Below are 23,418 nucleotides of genomic sequence, written 5' to 3'. Positions count from 1 at the left end.
GTTGTTATTTTGTACTTAGAGTGATGATTTTATTTAGCATGGTAGTGGATCTGAAAACAGTCGATGTATTTGACTCTGTCAGCTCCTATGAGTGTGAAGACTGCTGACAGAGCACTTTGCACTGGTAATCCTCTGTGCATACACACAGTGAAAAGTCAGCTTTGGCAAAATCTGATTTGATTTATTCAAAGAGTGGTCAATAAACAAATTTCATTGCAGAATAAACATTAAAAGACCATTATCAATTTGCTAAGTCAATTTTTGGCCAAAATCAGTGACTAGGCATGCAGTTCCTATCTGAGAGCAAGACTTGCTTCATGGCAGTAAGGCAAAAGCAGACATGTAGGTCCTCCTGCCTATCAAAGCTGTTGCTGCACTCACTCCAAACAGACACAAACAGTAAAGCTGCGGATGTTTTCCTGTGGTCAGAAATTAATCCTTTGGCGTTCATGGGGATTGAAAAGAACATACATAGTCTAAACATAGGAGCTGGAAGGATTGTGTCTACTTGGCTTGTCTCTAGTGCTCAGGAATCTCAAAAACTAGACACATCAGACCTTTGGGCAGATTTTACAGCACTGGAAATTTTGAATAGCCTGAAGGAACTGCTGATAAGTTTTCTTCCAGAGATCATAGGACCTTTCACAGGAACATTGAACCCACTGGTTCAGTACTGTGGGTCAAGCTCATTCAGACTCCATTAATTTATCAGAATCACAAAATTCTACTGCTCAATATAAAACACTTTGATATTGCCCATAGCCCAGTAAGCTCACAATCTATGAATTACCAGGAGCAGCCTTATGTAATGACTTCCCACTGAAAACAGAAGAGGTTTTGGACCATAGGAGGCCCAATCTGCCTGTCTTCTACATGGAAGAACAGTAGTCTGTTTTGTTCCTAAAAAGAAGGCTGTGAGACATAAGATATGAGCTTTAAGAGTAAGATCTAGATCATGAAATTCTTGGTCTTTCAGACATAAGAGCAAAACTTTGCCTTAGTTCCTATGTTAACGAGGAACAGGGCAAATTCAATAAGCAATCAGGTTTGGTTTTGTTTTCTTTTTCCTCCTTGGCTGTGCGGGGAAGGGAAGCACATATTCAGTTCCAATAAATGTTGAACACTTCAGGGAGAGATTTGTTTTATTATTTATTCTCATATAATTCCCTGATATAATAGCTTTGGGTGACCATGTAAGAATCTGATTGTGTAGGAGCAGGAGGTTCATGTCTATTGACAACTTTGTTTGCTCCTTAGTTTGAGAAATTTCCAGGTCTTTGCATGCTGCTTAAATGAAGAATGTCAAGTAGCTTCGTGATAGCTGCCAGACTGACAATGCTGCATTGAGACTTGTGCAAGGTACATTCAGAAACTCTCCTGGTTTCACAGTATGCTGTAATCCAGAATTTTGCTGCAGGAATTTTTCATGTGCAGAAAAAAATTGACAAAAATAGATATTGTGCAGTTATAATATACTTATCCATTTTCTGAAAAGGGAGCATGTTATGAAATCTTTTCAAATTCACGTCTGCTTTGGGAAGGGAAAATAAAAATATGGGTTATTGTGGGGTATTTAGAGAATGACTTAGTCCTGCTTCCTTGAGCATAGTTTGTTGCATAGGTAGGTATTTGTATAAAGCCATGCCATTCACTTTTACCTATTTACATACAGGCTATATGACAGGGTGTGTATTTCTAGTCTCAGTCTGATCTTGGTGCTGATCTGATCCTTTTCACACTTCAGCTTCTGGAAAAGGCTCATGGCTAAGACCCCTTTCTGTTTGAAAATGCACCAAAATACGTTGATAATATAACATGACCAGGAAAACCTCTTTGGCCATTAAATACTCCTTGCTCTGGCCTTGCAAAGTGTGTTGATGTATTGAGCTCCTAAGGCATAGCTTAGTCAAGAGCAGCTCTATCTTCACCGGGGATTTGGCTTCAGTTTGGCCCACCTTTTCTGCACATGGAGACTTTTTTTTTTGCTGTCAGGCTTATTTATTTGAGCATGATCTGGTTGGTCTAAATCTTGCCTACTTCCGTGCACTTACTCTTGTGCAGAAGGACTCAGTAGTGTTGGGGCCTCCACCCACCTTTGTTCCTTAGGTGAACTCTGATTTTTAAAAATAGACAGGAAATTGTGCTCTTTTCCTTTAGTTTATTTCTTTGAATGACAGTGAAAAAGAAGTGTCCTTGCTGTCTGAAAGGATAGTTGAAAAACAATATCTGGATGTCAGCCATCCTTTTGGAAAATGAGACAAGCTTTATGGTGCTTCCAGTAGGGATCCTGTGTCCTGTGTTCCTCCTTGGAACTTTTTGAATCTGGAAAGTTTTCACCCTCAGGTGGGACAGTTCTGTGCTTTAAGGCCTTGTCATATTGTCATTAATACTGACTGAAGACATCTCTAGAAGGCTTTTCTGTTGCAATGGGTGTTGTATTTCTGTTTTATATTGATACCTGTCCACTCAGGGATCAGAAGGATAGTGTGCAATATTTGCATGTTATCACACTTCTGTGCACTCATATTAGTCCTGGATGCTGAGTTCCACCACACAGAGAGTAAAATGTGCTTACCATGCTTTGTAGATAATGACAGAAAGTGGAAAGGGGAAAAGGAAATGTTCCCCAACACCAAATTAGTTTTTGTCTCATGCTAACGTTTGAACTCACGTTGTTCAGCTGATTTATTTATTACAACAGGGAGAGCAGTTTTCTTTGATGACTATTGTATTTCAAAAGTTGTTACTTTGAAGTGGACATTGAGAAAGGGCTTATAAAATCATGGGTAAGACTGAAGCTTTTCTGCAGTTTTATGTGATAGGTATAACCTGTTATAGGTCTGTTCCAGACTTAGAACAGATTTCTAAAAACAATGCTTAAGTTTTAGGAAAATACCGGTTATGTAGTGAGAAGTACCCCATGTTGGTCATCAATGGGTTATTTCTATGTCACAGAATAGTGATGATATTAGTGCTGATGATGTATTTTGGTTTGTGCTCTTCTGTGCATTTGCTGCTGGAAAGTCTGGTGAAGTAGAGTATTAATGGAAAGGAAATTCCATAAAAATGATGCTAAAAATAGGATTAAAATATATCATAACATCCGACAAATGGTGGTCTTCTTGTAAACATTAAATCTTTTTGTTTGTTGGACCCACAGTGATTTTCTCTTTAAATGAAAATGTATCAGATTAACATCCTGTTACCTAAATGTTTGCACTGGCTTTGGTCAGTAAATGCCCAGTATGTTTAGGATACTTTTTGACATATGTTTTTGTTACCCCTTTCTAGCCAAATGAGCCACAGTTTTGCTCTTTCCCTCAGATTTGAGGGAAGATAGGAAGTTCTTTCTGCCCTACAACACAAAGTATATGGTTGGGTAAGTGTGTGGAGTATAGGCAGTGAGGTTCAATGTTTCAGTGCTTTCGCCTGATTTGGAGGACATGAGTGGAAGGAACAGGAACATGGTATCAAAACAAAACAAGCCAAATTATAGTCAGCAAACAGGATGATAAACTTCCTGGAAGCTTTTAGTTTATTGCTTAAGTTGATGTAATGATAAAGTTCAGTTTGTACATTTTTTCAAGCTCTTCTTTTTAACAAGAGCAACAAATTCAACAGTACATACTTCTGCTTCACCATTTATTTGCTGGAATTTATTTTCTGACAAACATAGCTGTTTTAGTTGTATATTTTATTCTTTTAGTTAGTTGCAAGTCTGTAGCAAGCTTGAGAAGTCAAGACTAGCACTTAGTTCCATAATTCAGTCAAAGATATTTTAAGGATGTGGGCTGCTGCTGCTGTGTAATTGGCCATACTATTTTAGGACAGAAGGTTAAGGTCAAATCTCTTGTGAATGATGGTTTTGTTTATCTATAGAGATAGCATCCATTCTGTAAATTATTGCACTGCAGTCTTCACAGTAAAAGAGGCTAGAAAAATATTTTGAAATGAAATTCTGTTTCTTCTAAAAAAAAGTCTGTGGAAAGTTTTTAACTGTCGGTTTGGCAAGCTCCCTCTGTTCTTATCCCAGTTTCTCTCACATGCTGCTGGAAAAAATCAAAGTTTAGCAATTAGTAATTTTTAACAGGCAGTTTGGAGAAAGTGAGATAAAGCCTGAAAGACCAAGCAATCTGCTTTTCTTTTGTCTTTCTTCTGACAAAATTTCATCCTGTTAGCTTAGCGTCTGCTCCGTTTGTGTGTGTGAAGTATTAGTTACTCTTCTGGGCTTGCATTTCATAATTTAAAGCAAACCCATGTTCCTGCAATTTTTTCTTCCTTAAATTTTGATATAATTGTGAAAACTGAACATCTGGAATAGTGTTAGGAGAGAGAGCATCTTGCCCTGACCTCACTGCTTGCTTGGCTCCCGCTGCTGATCATTCCTGCATGCAGGATCTAAGGGAAGAAAGATGACAATGTTTTTCTGTCAGGATCGTGTAGAGACTGAGGACTTTCAATCTTGATCTTGATGTTTGGTCTCTTCTTAAAGCTACTCCATAGCTGTGGATCTGCTCCTGAAGCTATTTTGCCTTCATTTCCAACTCATCTCTACCAATACTTTCATGTAGCCCCACGGCTCAGATGAGTAGTGCCATCCATAACCTGTGCCACCCATAACCTGTTCCTTGAAAGAGATAAATTGGGTTTCCTAGTGGAGAAGTAGCACCTTGTAGTCAAGAAATGAGTCTGTGACCACAGTAGCTTTTATTATTGCCCAAAAGATGAGCCTCTGCATGGCTCACTGTCTGCAAGTGCAATGCCATTGGCTGACCCCATTGTAGTGGTCTGTTATGGAAACAATGAGAATCTGCAGAGGCATCATTTCCTCATCCAGAGGAAGCATGGACTGCAGGATCCAGAACTACTGAACATGATGGAAAACAATATTTGCTATTTATTTATGGTTTCTTGATTTCCTGGTCCGACTAACACCATTGTTCCCTTGTGTTGTTCTTAGAAATCTGGCATCTGGAGCTTTGAATGGTTTAGACAATACTTTTTTTTTACTTTGGAGAATAGGAACTGTTGCTCACAGCAAATTAATGAATGAGGTAAAAAATTATTAATAAAAAAATGTTCCGTATCCTTATGTAACCTTATGTGGAAAGTCTCAGTGAGACATCAGTCTGTGGAATCAACGTGGGTGTTTTGGTAAGCAGCAGTGTCCTGGTATGAGTAGTATTCAGTGCTGTCAGACTCTGGTTGAGTGTTTACAGATGGCATCTGCCACCAGTGTGCTCTGTTTGTGCTTGTCTGCAGTTATGGTGCAGGTGGTTTGGTGAGGAGGGTGATTTGCATGATGCTGTGACTGCTGAATATTCTCTTTTTAATTTAAATAGTGGCCCTCCAGACTGTCGCCATGGGCTGACTGGGAGTGACAGTCTCCTTGTACTGTTTTTACAGGTTTAATATCTAAAAAAGTCCTTAATTCTCTCTGCTTCAACCAGAGGATGGTTTAAAGCTTTTGATTACAGCCTGAATGAATGAAGCTCTTATTTTCAGGAAAAGATAATAATAAACTGTGTCATCTTAGGATCCCAGCATTCAAACAAAAAATTTCATTAAGGAAGCAAAGAAAATGATGTTGTAATCAGGTTTTGTCTTCTGTTTCCCTATAAAACTGAATGAAAAGAGCAAGAACAGCCATGCAGTCTGTGTTCCTGAGCAACACATGCTTCACAGACAGGGCAGTGTGTTGTGCAATTATGCTCATCAAAGCCAAAGACAGGTCATAGATCTACATAAGACAAAAAAAGAGTCTGTGCTTGAATAGTAAAAGGAGAAAAGAAAGGACCAGTGAGAGAAGGATAGCCTGTGAGTGAGTAAGGGATTATTTCTCCCTAGCCTGCATGTAGAATATTGGTCCATATTTCTTGAAATTAGGAATTTATTTGACAGTATGGCAATCCAGAAAATGTGGATAAATTCAAATGGTGTGGCTTTACACCTACAGCTCTTTTCTGGATGTCAAGTTGCTCAGTTTGGTTTTCTAAAATCATGTACTTGGTGATCATTGTATCCTTTAAGATATGGAACCTCTTCAGTGGATATAAATGGTGATTAGCATATAAATATCCTGTGGCATAATTAATATGTAGCAGATGTACAGATGTAGATGTCTAGATATTTCCTTTATGTATAGCATAAAGGAAAGAGATACTTTTTTTTTATCATCCACTCCTTTTAATAGTTATCAAATCAATAAAAATTAAATTATGAACTATTCTTGGAATTTGCACGGTTGAAGCATCCCATAAATCAAATACAGTCTAAAACAATATTATTAATTATATGTTTGAAATGGAAATTGGCTCAAAACCCTATAGGCAGATGGAAATTCATGAGACCAACTCAGGGTAGGGGATAGAGGTATATAACCATCTTTTGTTTGTATGAAGCTGTGTGTAAAATAATTTGAATTTTTACACTATTATGTTCTTTTTTGAAATGAAGTTAAGATAACTAACATTGACATCTCTAATTTTCAGAAACCAGTAGCTTTCTCCTTTATTTACTTTTATTATTTGTATAATAAATAAAACTTTTGGTTCAAATTTAAAAACATTAAATACATAATAATACTTAATAAACATAATAATACTTAATAAACAGTACATACTGCAGTGTTTATTAAATAATGGTTACATGAAATGAGGCATCATTGCACATGAGTCTATCTAAATGTGGACCTGTTTAGATGGCAAACAATAGGAATTATCCAAGACATAAGTTTCCTCATGCAGGGAAGCATTCTGATTACTACTGATTGGGAAAGAATTTAAATGGGATGTTTCAGCTTTTTTTCTGTGATCAGGAGAGAGCACTTTATAGAAGTTTTATACCCCCTGCAGCTTCCCTGAAGGCTTTGCAAAGGAATTGGGTAAGAAAACTGCTGTTTCATTTTCCTCCTTCCTTCGTGTTTTCCTTGGCACAAGAGTGCATGTGCAAATGGCAGCCAGAATTGGCACTGAATACTGCTTGAGAGTACATGTTGTTTATACAACTCTGAAAATAAAAATTGTAGATATCCTTAGCATTTTAGTTCCTAATTTTCATCTAGCCATATTAGACATCAAATAAATTCATAATTAAGGACTGTGCATTCCAATATTAGAAAAAAACGGGTTCTGTTGGAAACTGAGCATGTAAAAGGGGTTGGTGGGCTTCCATTACGCTTGCCTGTCTGTCGTTTCAAGTTTTCTCAGTTGATGGGTAAAACTGTCTGTTTGTTTGATTGTTTTTTAATAAGCTGCCTTAAACATGAAGGACCAAATAATTTGTTTTCATTGGTGCTGAGTCAACTTTCCTCCCATATTCAGATGCAATAGGAATTAATATTTTAATTCTGAATGCAGGGATGTGATATGTTATTCCAGGTTTTCTCCTCATAATAATTGATAAAAATCATGGCTTTCTTAATTCTGGTGGATATTTTTGAATCAGAAAAGACTCACACTTATCTTCAAATGTGTAAATGGACTTTAGAAGGATATGGGATGTACACAGGATAACTTTCTTGTAATATTTTTGAGATTTCAAACTATTATTTCTCAAATTGAATCAGAAAAGCTAAATAATTCTTTTAGAGGGGTCATTTGTGACAAGTATGTTTCTCATTTTGTCCTCTTATGTATTTCTTATCTTTTACACTTCCTGAAATTACTGGTTTGCTTAAAGCAATAAAATTTGATGTATAGAATTAAAGGGTTGTCTCAAAAATATTCTGTGAATGTTGAATTCTTCCTCATCGGTCTTTTCCTACTTAAAAAAAAATAGTTTCAGAAAATCCTAATTTTGAGTGTAAAAATTGAATCAAAATTCAAGATTTTTTTCCCAAATTGAACAGAATAACTTATGCAATGTTTTCATAAAAGAAGCAGATGCAGTAATATGAAGTATTAAGGTTTCAAACATACGAATTCTTTTCTAATTATGATTGCAGTATAATGGGAACATACTGTTACTTCCAGATGTACACTTGTTCTGAGGTTTCCTAGATTCTTGTTTTAGTTTGCTAGTAGTGGACACAGCTGAATTCACTAAGATTTCCTAACAAGAACCTAGTGTTCTATAAATTCAGGAAACAGCTGACTTTTATGAGAAGTAAGCTGTAATGGCAGACGTAATTTCTTTTCCATTTCAACTTGAGTGATACAAGATCAGTTACGTGATTAGCAGTACACTATTCACTTCATGACAGACACCAACAGGACCACATGATGCATTGCCACAGGGAATTCCACATACTTGTGAATGTTTTTAGTACATCTTTTTCTTCAAAAAGATGTATTAAAAAACATCTTTTTCTTCAGAAAATTGCCAAAATATTATTAAGAGGTATCTTGACAAGCCGGAAGCATTTTGTTTATTGATCTGGATGCCTCTTGTTTGGTCAGTTTGTTGCAATCCCAGCAGACTGTTCTGAAATTCACAGGGGTCGCCAGGCCAATCTCTTTTTTTGCCTTCCAGAATCTCTCTTGGTGATGCTGAGACTGGAATTTAACCTGTCTGTATTTTTAATGGGATAAAGGCTTGGTTAGCAGCAACCCATGTTACATAGAATACCCTCCAAAATTATTAAACAAACTGCCTTCTGCTTATCTTGCATGTGGGGGTACATCACTTATGCCGGTATACGGTCTTTAACTGAAGCTCTGGTTAAGCTACATTTTAACTAAGCAAAAATTTAGATTGTTTTCTAGAATTTTTCTGTATTTGGCATCAGATGACAGCAGCATATGTGAGCCAGCCAGACATCCAGCCTCTGGTTTGGTGAGATTTGGAATGATCTCAGATGTGAGTACCTCTGTCGTTACTCATCAACCAAACTTGTGAGGACCAGCAAGTGCACAGCCAGTCCTCAGAAGAACAGATTCCCAAAATAAGGATGCTAGATAAGGGTGACAGGATTCTTGACATCTGGGAAGAAAAGGAATAGATGTCTTCTGAACTGGGCCAGGAAAAGGTTGTACTAAATCTTTTTGAGAATGGCTTCAGTGCAAGGAAGAGGGTGGAGATATTGGACATCCTGCCTGGCTGTGTGGAACTGGACTTTAGCTATAAATCTCTTACTTTCATCTGCAATGGAGATGAAAGGAAGGAAGGGATCAGAAGTGAAAGCTCAGGTGATTTTAGAGGTGGGGAACATGAGTTTAGGGGCACTTCCTCATCAAAGTAGGGAACTGACTTAAAAGTTTCTCAAGGCATGAAAAAAAGAACAAGATGTCCAGTGAAAAGTTGAAAAATATTGTCACTGACCACAAAATGCAGAAAAGGTGACTGATATACAGAAGAGGGCGAGGAAAGGTTTTTTTGCTCTACTCTTAGAAGTTTTCTGATATAATAGAGAAAAAAAAATTATACATGATGGAGAATGGGTTAAGACTATCCCAAAATATGTCATTATATTAATCATGTATGAAAAGATTATGAAGATACATATTTTTTCAAAGCAGTAAAATCTGTATGTGCGTGTGTACTTATGAATTTATGTTTACTTTAAGGAAAGAAGTCAGGGATGCTCTTTCAGACAGACTGATGCCCCTTAGGATCAGATGAATGGAGAAGTGGATTGTTTGGTAGGTTGTGAAAAGAAATTATCTCTAGAATGGAAAACATTGCAGATGTTGTCCATCTATTCCCTCTGTACTTACAGGCATCAGAATATGAAGCCAGCTTTCAAAGTAGCTCTAGGTACAGCAGGGAGAAAGAATGTATCTGACCTTGGCTGATGCTCTTGCTGCTGGTTGTGATTCATCCAGTCCTGCAGGCAAGATGGGAGAAACAGGTGGTGCCTCAGCTGGTGAATCACTGGAGAGAGAAGAAGAGTCTTTTGTTCAGTAGCAGAAGCCAGCCTGAGCAGCTACTGCCACTGCTGCTGGCACAGGTTAATGGGAAGAGGAGGGTAAGAACACAGTGTTTGCCACAGCTGCTGCTGCTGCTGGAGTCTTCTCTATTGATTTTTGTGCTTTTCCTCCTTGTGGCAAAATCAAACAAAAGTGTTTCAACAAAACTGGCTTGGTGTTCTTCTGGGACTTGGAATCTGATGTGCATTAATTATAGTGTGCAAAACTGCTGTGCTAAATACTACCTCGATGCCTGTGAACTAAATTAGCCACAACAGGCTAGTCAGTTATGGTAGAGAGCAGTTTTTTTTCGCAAGGATAGATCTTCATGTTCTCTCTAGGATCATTTGGAATACTGTGAAAAGACCAAAATATTTTCCACCATCCAGATGCCTCTAGTTACACTACGAATGTAAAGAGAGGACACAGAAACTGCAAGTATTTCATATATGCATTTCTAAATTTGTGAAGATGAGGTTATTAACATAGACACAAAAAGGTTGTATAAAAATATAAACATTTCCTTAGAGTGGGTCCCTTTATAGGATTTTGTCTTTGAAACTGTGCAAAATAAAATGGTATTCAATTTTAATGTCCATAACAGGTAGCTAGTTTTTCTCAGAAGGCTTTATGATAGGTTGGGCACTTCACCCGAACTGCTTTTCCTAAAGTGAAAATGTGCAGGAAGTTACCTTATTAAAAATACATGTTTTTGCAGTTCACCTTGGTTTTGTTTATGACAGTGTAGATTTAAGGGTAGAAACACAGTTAAATGAATTCTGAAGGGGAAAATAAGTAACTATTTAATTTGGTTTTTATTTTTTCAGATAAAACCCAGTATTTATTTATAGGCTTAATCCTAAGTAGGATTATTACTTTCAGAAAGACAGTTACATATCTTTTGTGATCCAGGAGCTCTGACATAACTTCTGGACTTTTTATCTGTAAAGAAGGCGAAAACTCTGCTCTGGGAGTCTTCTGCAGGCAGACCTCTTTGTTTTCCCTGATTTCATTCCAGATGTCAGAGAAGTCATTTGTGCTGTTGGCAGCCCCTTGTGCTATCTGTAGCAGTGTAGGTTTTTGTTTTTGTTCTTTTTCAACAACACACAGAGCAACCATCAAGAAAAAAAACTCCACCAAACAACAAACAATGCAACACTTATTTTGATCAGACCAAAAGTCAAAATCCCCGTAACAGGAACCCAGTGTCTGTTCTCTGTAAAAAAATGCTGCTTCACAAAATGGCAGCTGATCAGCAGACAGGCAAAAACATTACTGTTTATTTGTCATAATGAACAAATTCCTTTATAATTCTTTGAATTTGGATTTTCAGCAATTTATGGTTAATATTCATGCCCATTGCTTTCTGCATTGTGTTACTGCAATGTTAGGCAAAGGGTAAAAGAATTAGAGTAGGGAATAGTATAGAAAGAATGTAACAGTTTGCAGGTAATATGAACAAAGTGTGTAATTAGCTTCATTGCTCTTATTAGCATGGAATCATCTCCAAATGATTCTTTACCACATTTCTCAAAGCTAGAGGTGAATATACCACCATGGTAGTGGGACCCTGAGTAACAGCCAAAAATAGAGACATTTTTATGCTCCCAATAGGACCTGAATGGAGTCAGGGAACTTTAGCACTAAACTGTTATCTTATATATTTCTTATGTAGTTGTTCCCCTATTCCAAAGGACTTAGTTGGAACCCCATATTTTGGTCTGCAAGTTTGTCAGACTTGTAAAGATCATAAAATTTCTTACAATGTGACTCTCCATATTTAGAATTTCATCTGCATTTTGGGGCATTTCTTATCCAAAGCAGATATGCAGTGATCATGCAGATGCCGTTTTGTGTTAATGAAGTTTCCAGAAGGATGCTTTAGAAAATTTATGTTTGTAATTTGAATGCCAAGCTTTATGGAGGCAGGAGTTGTAGCACTCTGAGTGACTCAAGAATATTCCTAGAGTGACAGAGTTTTCCATAAACAGTTCTAAAACCTGACAAACAAGGCTGGGAGTTGGTTTTTTTAATGTGGATAAAAAGCATCCTTCTTTATGTTTGCTTTTCATTTGGTCTTTGAAATTTAGACTGCTCTTTATGGTATCAAGCCAAGTTGTTGCTCTGAAGTGTTGTGTGGAGATCTCTTAAAAGAAAAATCATCAATAGTCCAGCTGGCAGAGAGTGCCAGGAATCACTGCTGTGCTGCAGGGTTGAACCCCTATACTATAGCAAGGTGGATAAAATGCTGGTGGCACGAGGTGAAAATCTAGAGAATTACAATCTGTTTTTACCATGTCTTTGCTGTTATTTGAGAAAATTAAGAACTGAAAGGAAGCTAAGGGAAGCTCTGGCATACACTCGAAAAGCTTTGAGAATGTTGAGGATCCCTGCCTAGGTGACATTGCTCTGGGATCCTGCAGTGCTATAACAGAGATATTTGTTATTCTCTGTGTTTGATGTAATGCTATGAAACTTCTACTCTAATGTGGATGAATATTGAGGTAACCTCAGCAAGATGTAATGTATATTCCAGTAAACACATATGAGTCATGATTTACTGACATGTGTGTCTGACAAAATTTTACTAAGTTTGAAATGATTTTTCACTTTGATGATTTTTGTTGGTTTTTTGCTTTTTTGTAAGCATGGGAATCATGTATGACAATTGAATCCTACAGCTGTTTGATCAGTCCAGGAGCAGGATCTATTCTATTGTTGCCTTGCAATTTGTAATTGCTTTGCTCCTTAATATAATGTGGTGCTTAGTAACGAGTGTGGACTTGGAGTCTCATTCTTGAAGTAATGGTAAAAGTCTTAGAGGGAACTTAGTGCTATTTCAGAGGAGTTCCTGACTGCTTCGCTTGTTTTTTTATTTCTTGTTTTCATGTGGCCATTTCTTTAGTGAATTGTAAATTGGCTGAGATGTCCATTTTACTTTTATATTTTTTACAGGTGTGTTTTTTCTGTGGTTAATTAGAGTTTATGCAGTATGTTTTCAAAAGCCTACATATATATTTTTTTCCATTAACTAAAGACCTAACAGCTCATGAGTAGTTTTTGTCCATCCTTATATATTTTCTTTTTAAAGTCTGTAATTTCTGTGCTGGCATCCTCCTTACATTTGTTTCTGCAAATTATCTGCTTTTTCTCTGTCTACTAATTTTGGAAGAAATGCTCATGATTGTCCTCAGTTGATGCTTCAAAAATTCTGGAGATTTTTTGAGTAGTCACCCCTCTCTGAGACCTGTGTGTTTATGTAAGTTCAGAGACATTAGTCTTTTCATAGTTTCAGTACTAGATTGAGGTTATTTTACACTGTTAAAAAAAGCAATTACTTCATCCTCTTGCCTGATGATGGCTGTCCACTCTCCCTAGAAAAGCACTAGTTCAGAGATGTTATATGTGTGGAGTCTGTGGTGTCTCTGTGCTCCAGAAAGGGAGTTGATAGGGGGATTTATGTCCTGGAAACCTGGGTTTCATCAATACTTTGCATTATTCACTCCACAATGGGTCCCACAAGGGATCAGCCTTGGAGGTAGATACATCCATCTCTACCTGCACTCCCCTAATTTCTCTTAGCACTACTCTTCTTGAAAATGTGAGATTATTCCAATTGTTTTGCAGCATGTGAAGTTTGTAGTACTTCATGTAGGTGCTCGAAAAATTCAAATGGTCACATGCATTGATTTTTGAGACACAGCATTATGATTTTTTTCAGGAAGCAAATCTGCATTGATAGGAAGAACAATGGAGCACTGAAAAACCTGGTTTAGTGGAAAGTGTCCCTGCCCATGGCAGGGCTATTGGGACTAGATGGTTTTTAAGGTCCCTTGCAATCCATAAGCCATTCTGTGATTCCATGATGCTGTGAACAGGTGGCAAATCTTAGGGAAAAAACCAGCCTCATGACTACACTATCCCTGCACAATGAGTACAGCAAAATATTACAGGGGCTTACAAGAAGCTGCAAGAAGGGACTAAAGTTGTCCCAGGCCTATCTACCTTGATTAGTGATTTGTGTCTGGGCTCTGCAAAAGTTTGGATTTTCCTGGATTTATTTTCTGATAACCTCTGCAGATGTGATGTCTGGGACATTGCTGCTCTGACAATTGTTTATTGCAGCTGATATATTCTCTTCTTGACCTCATGACTCCCATCTAGTGTCTTGAGTCACTTGGGAATAACTAATGCCTCAGCTCTCAGTTCCTTCTTAGTTTCACCATCAGCCAACTTAATGTTCACCTTCCTTCACAGTTACAGGAAATGAAGGTCTTTTGAGATAACAGAAGTGGAGATGAGCAGTATGTTTGGTCTATGGGGAAATAATGTGAAGAGAGAGAAATTACAGATAGTAAAACTAGAAGTGAGTTTCTTAGAATTATTTTTTTCTCTTAGATTCTAAAGCATATTTAATGGTGTTTCATGGTTTAGTGAAAACTTCCAGAATTTAACTGAGTCATGTAGGCTTTCACTCTTTGTGGGATTGGTTGTGCAGAAAATGCATGCAGCAAATTTGTCATAACCCCTGGGGATATTCGTAGTGAGGAATGATGTAAAAAGGGCTGTCGTCCACCATCAGTTAACTGCTGCAAATGAGTTAATGGCATTTTTTTAGCACCAGTAAAACATTAAAAAGAAAGCACAAATAGTCAGGAAAAAAGACAGGTTTAATGAACTAGAAAATCTACATCGTTGTAGAGAGTGATAGGAAACATACAGCGTGCTGGCAGTATTCCAAACCTAATTCAGTTTATGTCCTGGATAACTAGATTTGACTCTTCAGTAATAAAAATGTGTAATGCCAGTTACGTAGTGCTCTTCATTGGAGAAAGGAGCATTGCTTGGGAATGAAAATGTTTCAGTCCCAGCAGAGGGCAAAAAGGCTTGCTGTGACTGCTATCTTTCCACACAGGGGTTATTTATGGCCCCTTTTATGGAATTTGTGCCACGCCAGAATTTAGATGAGCTCATGTACAGTGTACAATGCACAGTGACTTGGAGCTAAATGGTTATGAAAGACATGACATTTGTGCACTTGTGGTGCCAGGTTTTAATGACTGAAGAATATGCATGTCTGTGTGAAGAATTATCAATGTAAGATTTTAGTCTACAGTGTGTAGATATTTTTTAGAATGTACCAATATCTTTGTAATGAAACGAATTAATAAAAAATTAATTCTGTTCTTTGTACTTGAGATATTATTCCTTTAGGAATTACTTGCTGTACACAACTTCTTTTTGTGTCCAGCTCTTGAATGTAAAATAGAAGAAAACTTACAATTTTGGTATTTCATTGGTGGTATTACTAACTTCTCATTTGATCCCTGGGGACTGGGTTCTTGGGGAGGGAAGAAGGAAGAGTTTTCATTAAGCAAAACCAGGTATAGCTGACTGTTTAAGCCAATTTACTTTACAATAAGTTTGATTATTAATATGTCTGAAATCTGACTTTTGATTGCCATGGTGAAAGTCACATGAAATAATAGTATCTCCCAATTAGTTTAATTTGGAAATTAGCAACTTATTTTGGCTTGCCTTGTGTAAAGTAATAGAGTGAGATTTTGAAAATTAATACATTTTCCTCTTGCTTGTTTGTAATGTGAGTGCAGGATGGAAGTGGTACTTCAGAGAACATTCAGTTTCTCAGCTTCATTAATATTTTACTTTTTTTAACACTATGTAGATAGGTTTTTCTATCATGTTAGAATAATAGGACTACTAAATTATTTATAAATAAAGTGCTTGTTTTAGATTCTGAATAATATTCTGATGTGGCTCTATATCTAGTTTGGGAAACAAATTAAAGCATAACATGCCAGAAGTTTTTCAAGTCTTCCTGAAATAACTTTTTCCTTATTTGTCTTGTTTCATGCAGGCTTTTCTTCACCGAATGATCCAATGTGCTGCAGCCAAAGTGGATAAAAATGTCACAGAAGAAACAGTTAAGGTTAGTCCCTTAATTGTCTTTTTCTTCTTTTTTTGTATCTGATGTTTTACTTATCTATGTTTTATTCTTTTGCAGATGTTGTTTTCAAATATTGAAGATATTCTTGCAGTTCACAAAAACTTCCTGTCCCTTGTGGAGGATTGTTTACAGCCAGAACCTAACGCACAGCATGAAGTTGGAACCTGCTTTCTGAATTATGTATGCAATTTTTTATTTCAGCCTTTTTTCATATCTTTCTTTCATTTTTTGCCTTTATTAATTACTGTTATGATGATAAGTGTGCATGGTCATGAAGCCTAAATATGACTTGATTGCATAATGAAGAGTACTTTGAAGTTCATCTCTTGGTTACTGTCATGTCTGGGAAAAAAAAATAAAAAATAGATGGTATGAGAGTGAAGAATGAACATAATAAATGACAAACTTTTGTTGTTTCATCATTTTCATATTCACCAAATTATCTCAGGCTGACCACCTGAGCCCTGCTACTTGGGTGAAGCTGTGCCTGTGTTTTAGGCAGAGGAACAAGGTTGCTTGCAACAACAAGAGTAGTACTATCTTTTTATTCCCCTTTAGTGCAAAAAGATGAATATTTAGTGAAGAATTGTATATACTGGATAAAATGTCCATGGTTCTGGATTGTGAAGGTATTTTGTTTCCAATAACTGCAGTACTCCCACAAGTCTGCTTGTATATCCTGTAGTAATTGCTATCTAGGAGTATTATTTTTCCTGTTGGAGCAAAACAAGGATGTTACTGTTACAGAGCTTTGCAAAATGAGGACAAATTAGTTTACTTTCAGTTTTAGACCTAACAAAAGGTCCAGGTTTCATTCTTAGAAATTCATGGTTAGAGTCCCATTTGTTTGGTAAGTCTTTGATTGTTCATTGTGGCAGGAGAAATCTATTAATGGATAGTGGAAACAATTTACAGAAGTTGAGTAACATCAGTTTTTAACTCTGCAGAAAAATGGATCATATTTGAAAACAAGTGTTAGCAGACAAATTGGGTAATAATATAAACAAATCAGCTACTCATTTTGCATTTTCTTCATGTATGTATGTATTTTCTTCATGTATGTATGTTTGTGGTAATTCAAACTCTGAAATATTTCAGCAAAACCTTAGGAAGTTCATCAAAGGCAAATGTAAGGAATTGCATCTGGGAAAACAATCCAGAAGTACAACAAAGGCTGGGATCTACCTAGCTGGGGATCAGCTCTGTGGAAGGGGACCTCAATGTCCTGGTAGACAACCATCTCAATATGAATGAACAGTGTGCTGCTGAGACAAAAAAAATAAAGCCAAGAGCATGCTGGATTGCATCAGCAAGGGCATCACCAGCAGAGATAAAGACATCATTATCACTGTCTGCTCAGTGCTTGTTGGGCCACAGCTGGAATTCTGTGTTCAGTCATGGTCCCTGCTATACAAAAGAGATGTGGATAGTCTGGACAGGTTTGAGACGAGCACCACAAGGATGATCCTGGGAAGTGTTCCATGTGGCTTCCTGAAAGAACTGGGTTGGTTCAGACTTGAGAAAAGAAGGCTTAAATGGGACTTTATCACTATGTTCCAGTATTTAAAGGGTGACTGCAACAATGGAGATTCCCATTTTATAGAATCACATGGATAATATGAGGAGTAATTGGTACAAGTTTCTCCTGGGGAAATTTCAATGGGACACCAGAAAAAAAAAATTCACAGTGAGAACAATCAGCCATTGAAATAATCTCCCCAGGGAAGTGATGGATTTGTCAACATTGGACACATTTAAGATTCCACTGGACAGGGTTCTGGGCCATCTTGTCTAGACCATGCTTTTGCCAAGAAAGGTTGGACCAGATGGTCCTTGAGGTCCCTTTCAACCTTGTTTTCTATGAATCTGTGTTTGAAATTCCCAAGTGGTGCTCCCAGACTGTTCATAATTTGAGGCTAGACCTCAAATAATAAATGTATGAAGAAGAGCTGAGTTTCTAGAATGAAGACTATATTAGCTATTCAGCTTTGCAAAGTGTTCATTCCATGTTTTATTAATTAAAAAAAAAAAATCAAAATGACAAGTGCAAAACAATGTCTCTCTTTGTTTCTGCAGAAAGAGAAATTCCGTATCTATGATGAATACTGTAGCAACCACGAGAAGGCACAGAAAGTTCTTCTTGACCTGAACAAAATAAGAACAGTGCGGACGTTTCTTTTGGTAAATAAACTTTGAACTGGTGTTTTAACTTCATATTTTTTGACAGGCCAGTGAATTTTCAGCACTGTCACCTCCACCATGTAATAAGTACAAGCACCCCTGTAAGTGATTAGTAGACTGTTTTAGCTGGGGTTGATGTTCCCAGAGGAAGTAGGTGTATAAATCATATTTTCACTGCTGTGCTTGGATCTGTGAATAATACAACATTAGGCAGAGTGCCTTGAACATTCTAGGCAGGAGACAAAGGTGTGGGTCTCTAGAAAGGACAAAGAATAGGATAAAATAGATGAGGAGAGACAGGGAAAGGAGTTGCATAAAGGAGCTGAAGGACTCAGCAGAACTTCTGAAGGGGGAGGTCCATGTTCTGGTGTGTAGCCAGCACTGTTGTAGACAGAAAAATCTTTTTTTATGGATCATAGAATAGCCATTCTAATCTTAGACAATGACTTAATCTAAGTTGAAAGAAACAGCTCCATAAATAGTCTTTCACTTGATAAGACAAGTAAGGTGGGATTTGAAAATGTTAAGTGTGATAGTCCTTGTGATTTTTCAACAGCAAAACCAATTTCCATGTAAATATTGAGTTTGCGAATAGTTGACTTTAGTTGTTAAAAACAGGATTCAGTGTGGAATGATTTTTGTGCTTCCTCCATGGGAATTTGTAGCCTACTATATTGGAACTTAAGTACCTGAGGAGGTGTCCATGGATATGCTATCAAATTTTGGAGCAATCAGATTTGGTGAGTGTGTTTTGGGACTGGAGACCAAACGACCCTATCAGCAAAGCATCACAGATGTGTTTGAGGAAAAAAAGATTCTGCCAATGCTGATAGTATCACAAGTCTTATTTAATTTTATTAATTATTTTTAGCATGCAGTAAGGTTTCACTACTGCTGTTGACAGAGCTCTAGATGAAGTCCTATTGCAGCTCACTTATGGTTTGAAAGATACCAGATCTGACTCCCCAGCTGCACTTACTTACAGCCAAGTTAATGAGCAGTGTGGGAATTTTATTGTGGGAAATTCTGTGTGACATGAGGCACCATCTGCCTTTTTGCTAAGAATCTCTTATACAGAAATGGTTATTCACAGTTAAAAACTGCTTCAGAGTAGTCCTATATCCCTTAGTGGTTGAAACAGTATCCTTCACCTCCCAGACTGAGGAGCCTCATTACACATGGTTCTTGTATTGGAAGCAGCAAGGCCATACTCTACAGGAAAGAGTGAATCTGACTACAGAGGCAAAAAGCAAAATTCTCTGTAGAAAGATTGCAAAGATCTTGTTTTGTGACAAAGAAAGCCAAGTGTGCCATTGTGGCAGTTGATGATGTGTCAGTGTTACGTGCTCTGGGGCACATGCAGAGGGCTTTCTCATCTGGTTTGAGTTCCTCATAGATTTGGGGCATGTCTGTAGGATTCAGTGGCAGCAGGCTAACCTAGAGAGCAAGACATAAGACTGTATGATTTTAAAGCACAGTCAAAGCCTTCCAGGCACACCAAAGGGTTCAGATCATTAGAGCTGTGGTTATCTATAAATAATTGGGAGCAGAAACCAGAAGTTTTGAGCCTTTGAGTATAGATGCAATTGTTATAATAACTATGCTCTGGATTGCCATTATCTTACTCGGTCTTTATCAGTAAAGCTTTTGTTTTGGCAGGTTAAGTGAGATCCTTTAGGGTGAAAAATCATTTAGGATAAGACAGAAGCTGGTAAAGCATGAGTACAAAGGCTTAAGGGTGGGTGTGGAGATCTCCATAGCAGTGCTGGTTGTAGGATACGTGTGGGGTTGCCACCCAGTTGTGCAGCCTCTGTTCCATCAACAATGTGTCTGCATCCAGACCTGTGGCCTATGTTGACATCTCATCTGGCTGTCTTAAACTGCTTTTGTTTAGTGTCCTCAGTTTAGACAACTTGATCTTTGAAGCTGACATTATCTCATACCATTGCATCACAATTCCTTTTGATCTCTCCATAAAATAATTGTCATCATTACTTTAGGTCTTTATGAACTTACACTTTAACTCCAGCTATTCCAAATATTTGCTGTGATGTCCTTTGTGTCTTTTCTTATCCCCAAAAGCCCTTACTCCTTTCTTTCTCTCAGCTGCTTTTATGTGGCACTTCCACCCAATGTTTGATTTACTCTCTACTTCCATAATCAGATGTCTTGTTGAAACTTTTTAATAGCCTTTTGTCTATGACTTCAGGATATTTTATTCATTGCATATAAAATTTAAATATAGGACCATGAAAACAGAACGTTTTTTTTTGAGGTGTGTATTAGGATGGCCATGTGCCAACATTCAAACCATCTTTGATACTACTTAATGCTGGACACACTTTTTAGAAACAACAAGAGCTATAGTGGTCTCCCTGAAATATTTTTATTTCTGTTTGTTGAAGTCTGAAAGCATATTTTGAGCATTTTATTTAGTTTTAGTTTCAAACTTTAAGAAAAAGTCCTCTTCATCAGACTGGATAAAGAAGGTACTTAAATGAGAAGTCTGCATTCTGCCTTTGTGCCTTCCTTGTCATGTGTGATAGCCTGTGCATGTGTTCAAGACTGTACTGTTGACACTCTTGCAAACCTCCCTCCTTACACAAAATGTATATATTTACAGTTTCTGTGTATTGTAACCAAACACTGCTGTATACCTATGCCCTTGTCTTCATTTCTGATAATTTTCTTGGGATTTTTCAATAATTTGTGGACCTGTTCCCACTGCAGAATTGCATGCTTCTTGGGGGACGCAAGAACACAGATGTACCCCTGGAGGGATACCTAGTGACTCCAATACAGAGAATATGCAAGTATCCCCTTCTTTTGAAGGTACTTACAAGTTTTTTATTGAGGACTTTATACTTCCTATATAAAACTGGTTGCTAAGCATGTTTTTGAACTCCAGGAACAATCTTTCTACGCAGTGAATTATCTCTTTATTAAGATATTGGAGCCAGCCTTGCTCTCATTAAAGCTGGTGGCAAGTCTTCTGACATCAGTGTTAAAAGAACTGAGGAGCTTGGCTGGATCGAGATGATTAGCTCTGTTCTACTTGTACTTGTAAGGTTGCCTCTCCATTGTTGGACAGAAGTGAGCCATTTGGGAGAGTTTAATGAGCCTAATTTCAGCTGGGTTTAATCATGCCCTTGCTTAAAATGCTTGGGATGGAAGAGTTTGTTGATTACATACTTTGATGATGCTAATTTACCATCATCAAATCGAAAATTAAAAGTATTAATTGATTTTTTCCCCAAGAAAAACTGTGGAGTAAGAGTAAGGTGTTGTAAATGGTTTTATGTACAATTATATGTTTATTTTTATCATATTGTGACAACTTAAATAAATTAAAAATGTTAATGTGGTGATCAACATTAGATATTCCAGCCTCTGAATTTGTAATTTACCATGTTAGGAAATAAAATACAAGAAAATAATTATTTTAAGAAAATCATTGATTAACAAATTAAGGTCTTGTATTGCTTATTGTTCCAAACTCTGGGAGGAAAACCAGAGCTGATTCTACTCCAAAAGCTACCTGAAAAATGATTATTGAACAGTATTTTTCACAATGCATGTGTGAGTTTTGATCTGCAAGATTACTAGTTGTGAGGCATATGACATAAAAAATAATCTAAAAAGAAACAGCTCAGAATAAAAGTTTTTAAAACAAATTAAAAATATAATCATTACAATGAGGTGTGAGTCAGCCCAGATAGCTGTGGCTTTACAGTTCCCTTGGTCTATTTTGGAATTATTTTACTATTCTATTTTTGAAGGGCATACAGATAAAACAGGGGAAAATGACTAATGAATTACATTAGAGCAATGAAACAAATATATTAAGAAAATTTAAGTGCAGGGTGTGGTGGCAGCAGGGTTAGAGCTTTGCTGAAGGCTACTCTCAATCAGCCCAGCTGTTAATGGGTAGCTGGTAGCTTGAAATGGGAAGTCTCAAACAAATGCTGGTGACTCCACTTTTGTTTATCAGCATGGCTGCCAGTTCCATCTGAAATCAGTGAGTCACCTAAGTATTGTTCAGTGCTTTGCTGCATTGCACGAGGTTAAACAATAGTGTGGAGCTAAAGAAATGTGTTTTCTGCCCAGATTTGCAGGAAAGGCAGGTGCTAATTTTGCCATGAGTGAACTACTGGTTTTTTAAGCAGAATTGTTATCCTTGCTCTTGAACAGTTGTATCCTGCAAAATATAATAAACAAACAAACAAACCTAAACCCCAAAGCTTAACATGAAGAAACATTGTTGGAGGAGAAAGTAGCTGAAATACAAACTTGTTCCTAAATCATGATGAGTATTTATCGTTACTAATTAGTTACTCTTGAGTTTTAGTGTCATACTAGGACAGAATTTTAGAAGGGTTACTACTTTTCTGCTTAGGAAAAGAGAAGACTGGCTACTTTATTTTTGTATGCTGGTTTGGTCTAAGACTCCTGTAATGGAGACCTTTAGAGATCAAAGACTGGTTTCTTTTTTGCTTTTATTTTCTTTGGTTGTTTTTTTTTCCCTCTTTTTTTCCCCCTTTTTCTATGTCTAATAGGAATTACTGAAGCGGACTCCAAGGAAGCACAGTGACTATGCAGCTCTAATGGAAGCTCTCCAGGCCATGAAAGCTGTCTGTTCCAACATAAATGAGGCCAAGAGACAAATGGAAAAATTAGAATTTTTGGAAGAATGGCAGTCTCATGTTGAAGGATGGGAGGTACTGTCATAAGATTTGTTGCTTTCTGTACTGAGGAGGGAGTAATAGTTTTCAACAAGTATGTATTGCACTGTTTTTCTGATCCGGAGATTATGTCAAGTCCACAGTTCTGTGAAATCACAGCTTTTGAGATCTTTTGACATCCTGAGGTTTGTCAAGTCCACAGTTCTGTGAAATCACAGCTTTTGAGTTCTAATCTTTAAACTAAATTGTCCATGACTGAGAAATGCTGTATGAAATAGCAGACTTCAAGGGAGGATAGTTATTTAGCATTTGTATTAACATGTATCTGTGCACACAGACACATCTATAAACCCTAATTTAAATGCTGATTTTATTTTACTTCTGTCTATTCTGGCCTAGCAGCACTTCGTCTGGTTGAAAAAAGTTTTGTTTATTGTTTATTATTGGTTAAGCATTGAGTCTATAAGTTTTTGTCAGCTTGTTGGTAGACTCTTAATATTGGGTGAGCTAAACTAATTTAAACATATTCATCTGAATCTGTGTGAGATTTGTGTGTGGAGCTTTTTAATGGTTTGCAAATGGAAGGATTTTAGTGTTCCCACCAGGTTTTGTGAAGTAACCATAGACCTGGTTCTGAGTTAGAATTTCAAGTAGTAACCAGCAGAACCACCCTTTTTGAAAGAAAACAACAAGATCAAGCAGTTGTAGCACCAAGATCTTCCTTTTGAATTATTCTGAG

General features: G+C 37.1%; 1 protein-coding gene across 3 annotated transcripts in view; it reads left to right on the top strand.

Moving 5' to 3' along the window:
* PREX2 (phosphatidylinositol-3,4,5-trisphosphate dependent Rac exchange factor 2) overlaps window positions 1–23,418 on the top strand; it is a 173,208-nt gene that overhangs the window by 33,409 nt on the left and 116,381 nt on the right. For all 3 annotated transcript variants that reach the window (XM_086885723.1, XM_086885719.1, XM_023920933.2), the window contains 5 exons: window positions 15,727–15,798; window positions 15,874–15,996; window positions 17,893–17,997; window positions 20,728–20,829; window positions 22,554–22,715. In XM_086885723.1, the coding sequence (XP_086741849.1) occupies window positions 15,727–15,798; window positions 15,874–15,996; window positions 17,893–17,997; window positions 20,728–20,829; window positions 22,554–22,715 (564 nt within the window). The remainder of the gene's footprint in view (window positions 1–15,726; window positions 15,799–15,873; window positions 15,997–17,892; window positions 17,998–20,727; window positions 20,830–22,553; window positions 22,716–23,418) is intronic.

The sequence above is a fragment of the Cyanistes caeruleus genome, chromosome 1 (assembly GCF_971803275.1).
Source record: "Cyanistes caeruleus chromosome 1, bCyaCae1.hap1.1, whole genome shotgun sequence".
Classification (NCBI taxonomy): Eukaryota; Metazoa; Chordata; class Aves; order Passeriformes; family Paridae; genus Cyanistes; species Cyanistes caeruleus.
The sequence above is the reverse complement of the archived record's forward strand: the minus strand, read 5'-3'. Positions and strand labels throughout refer to the sequence as shown.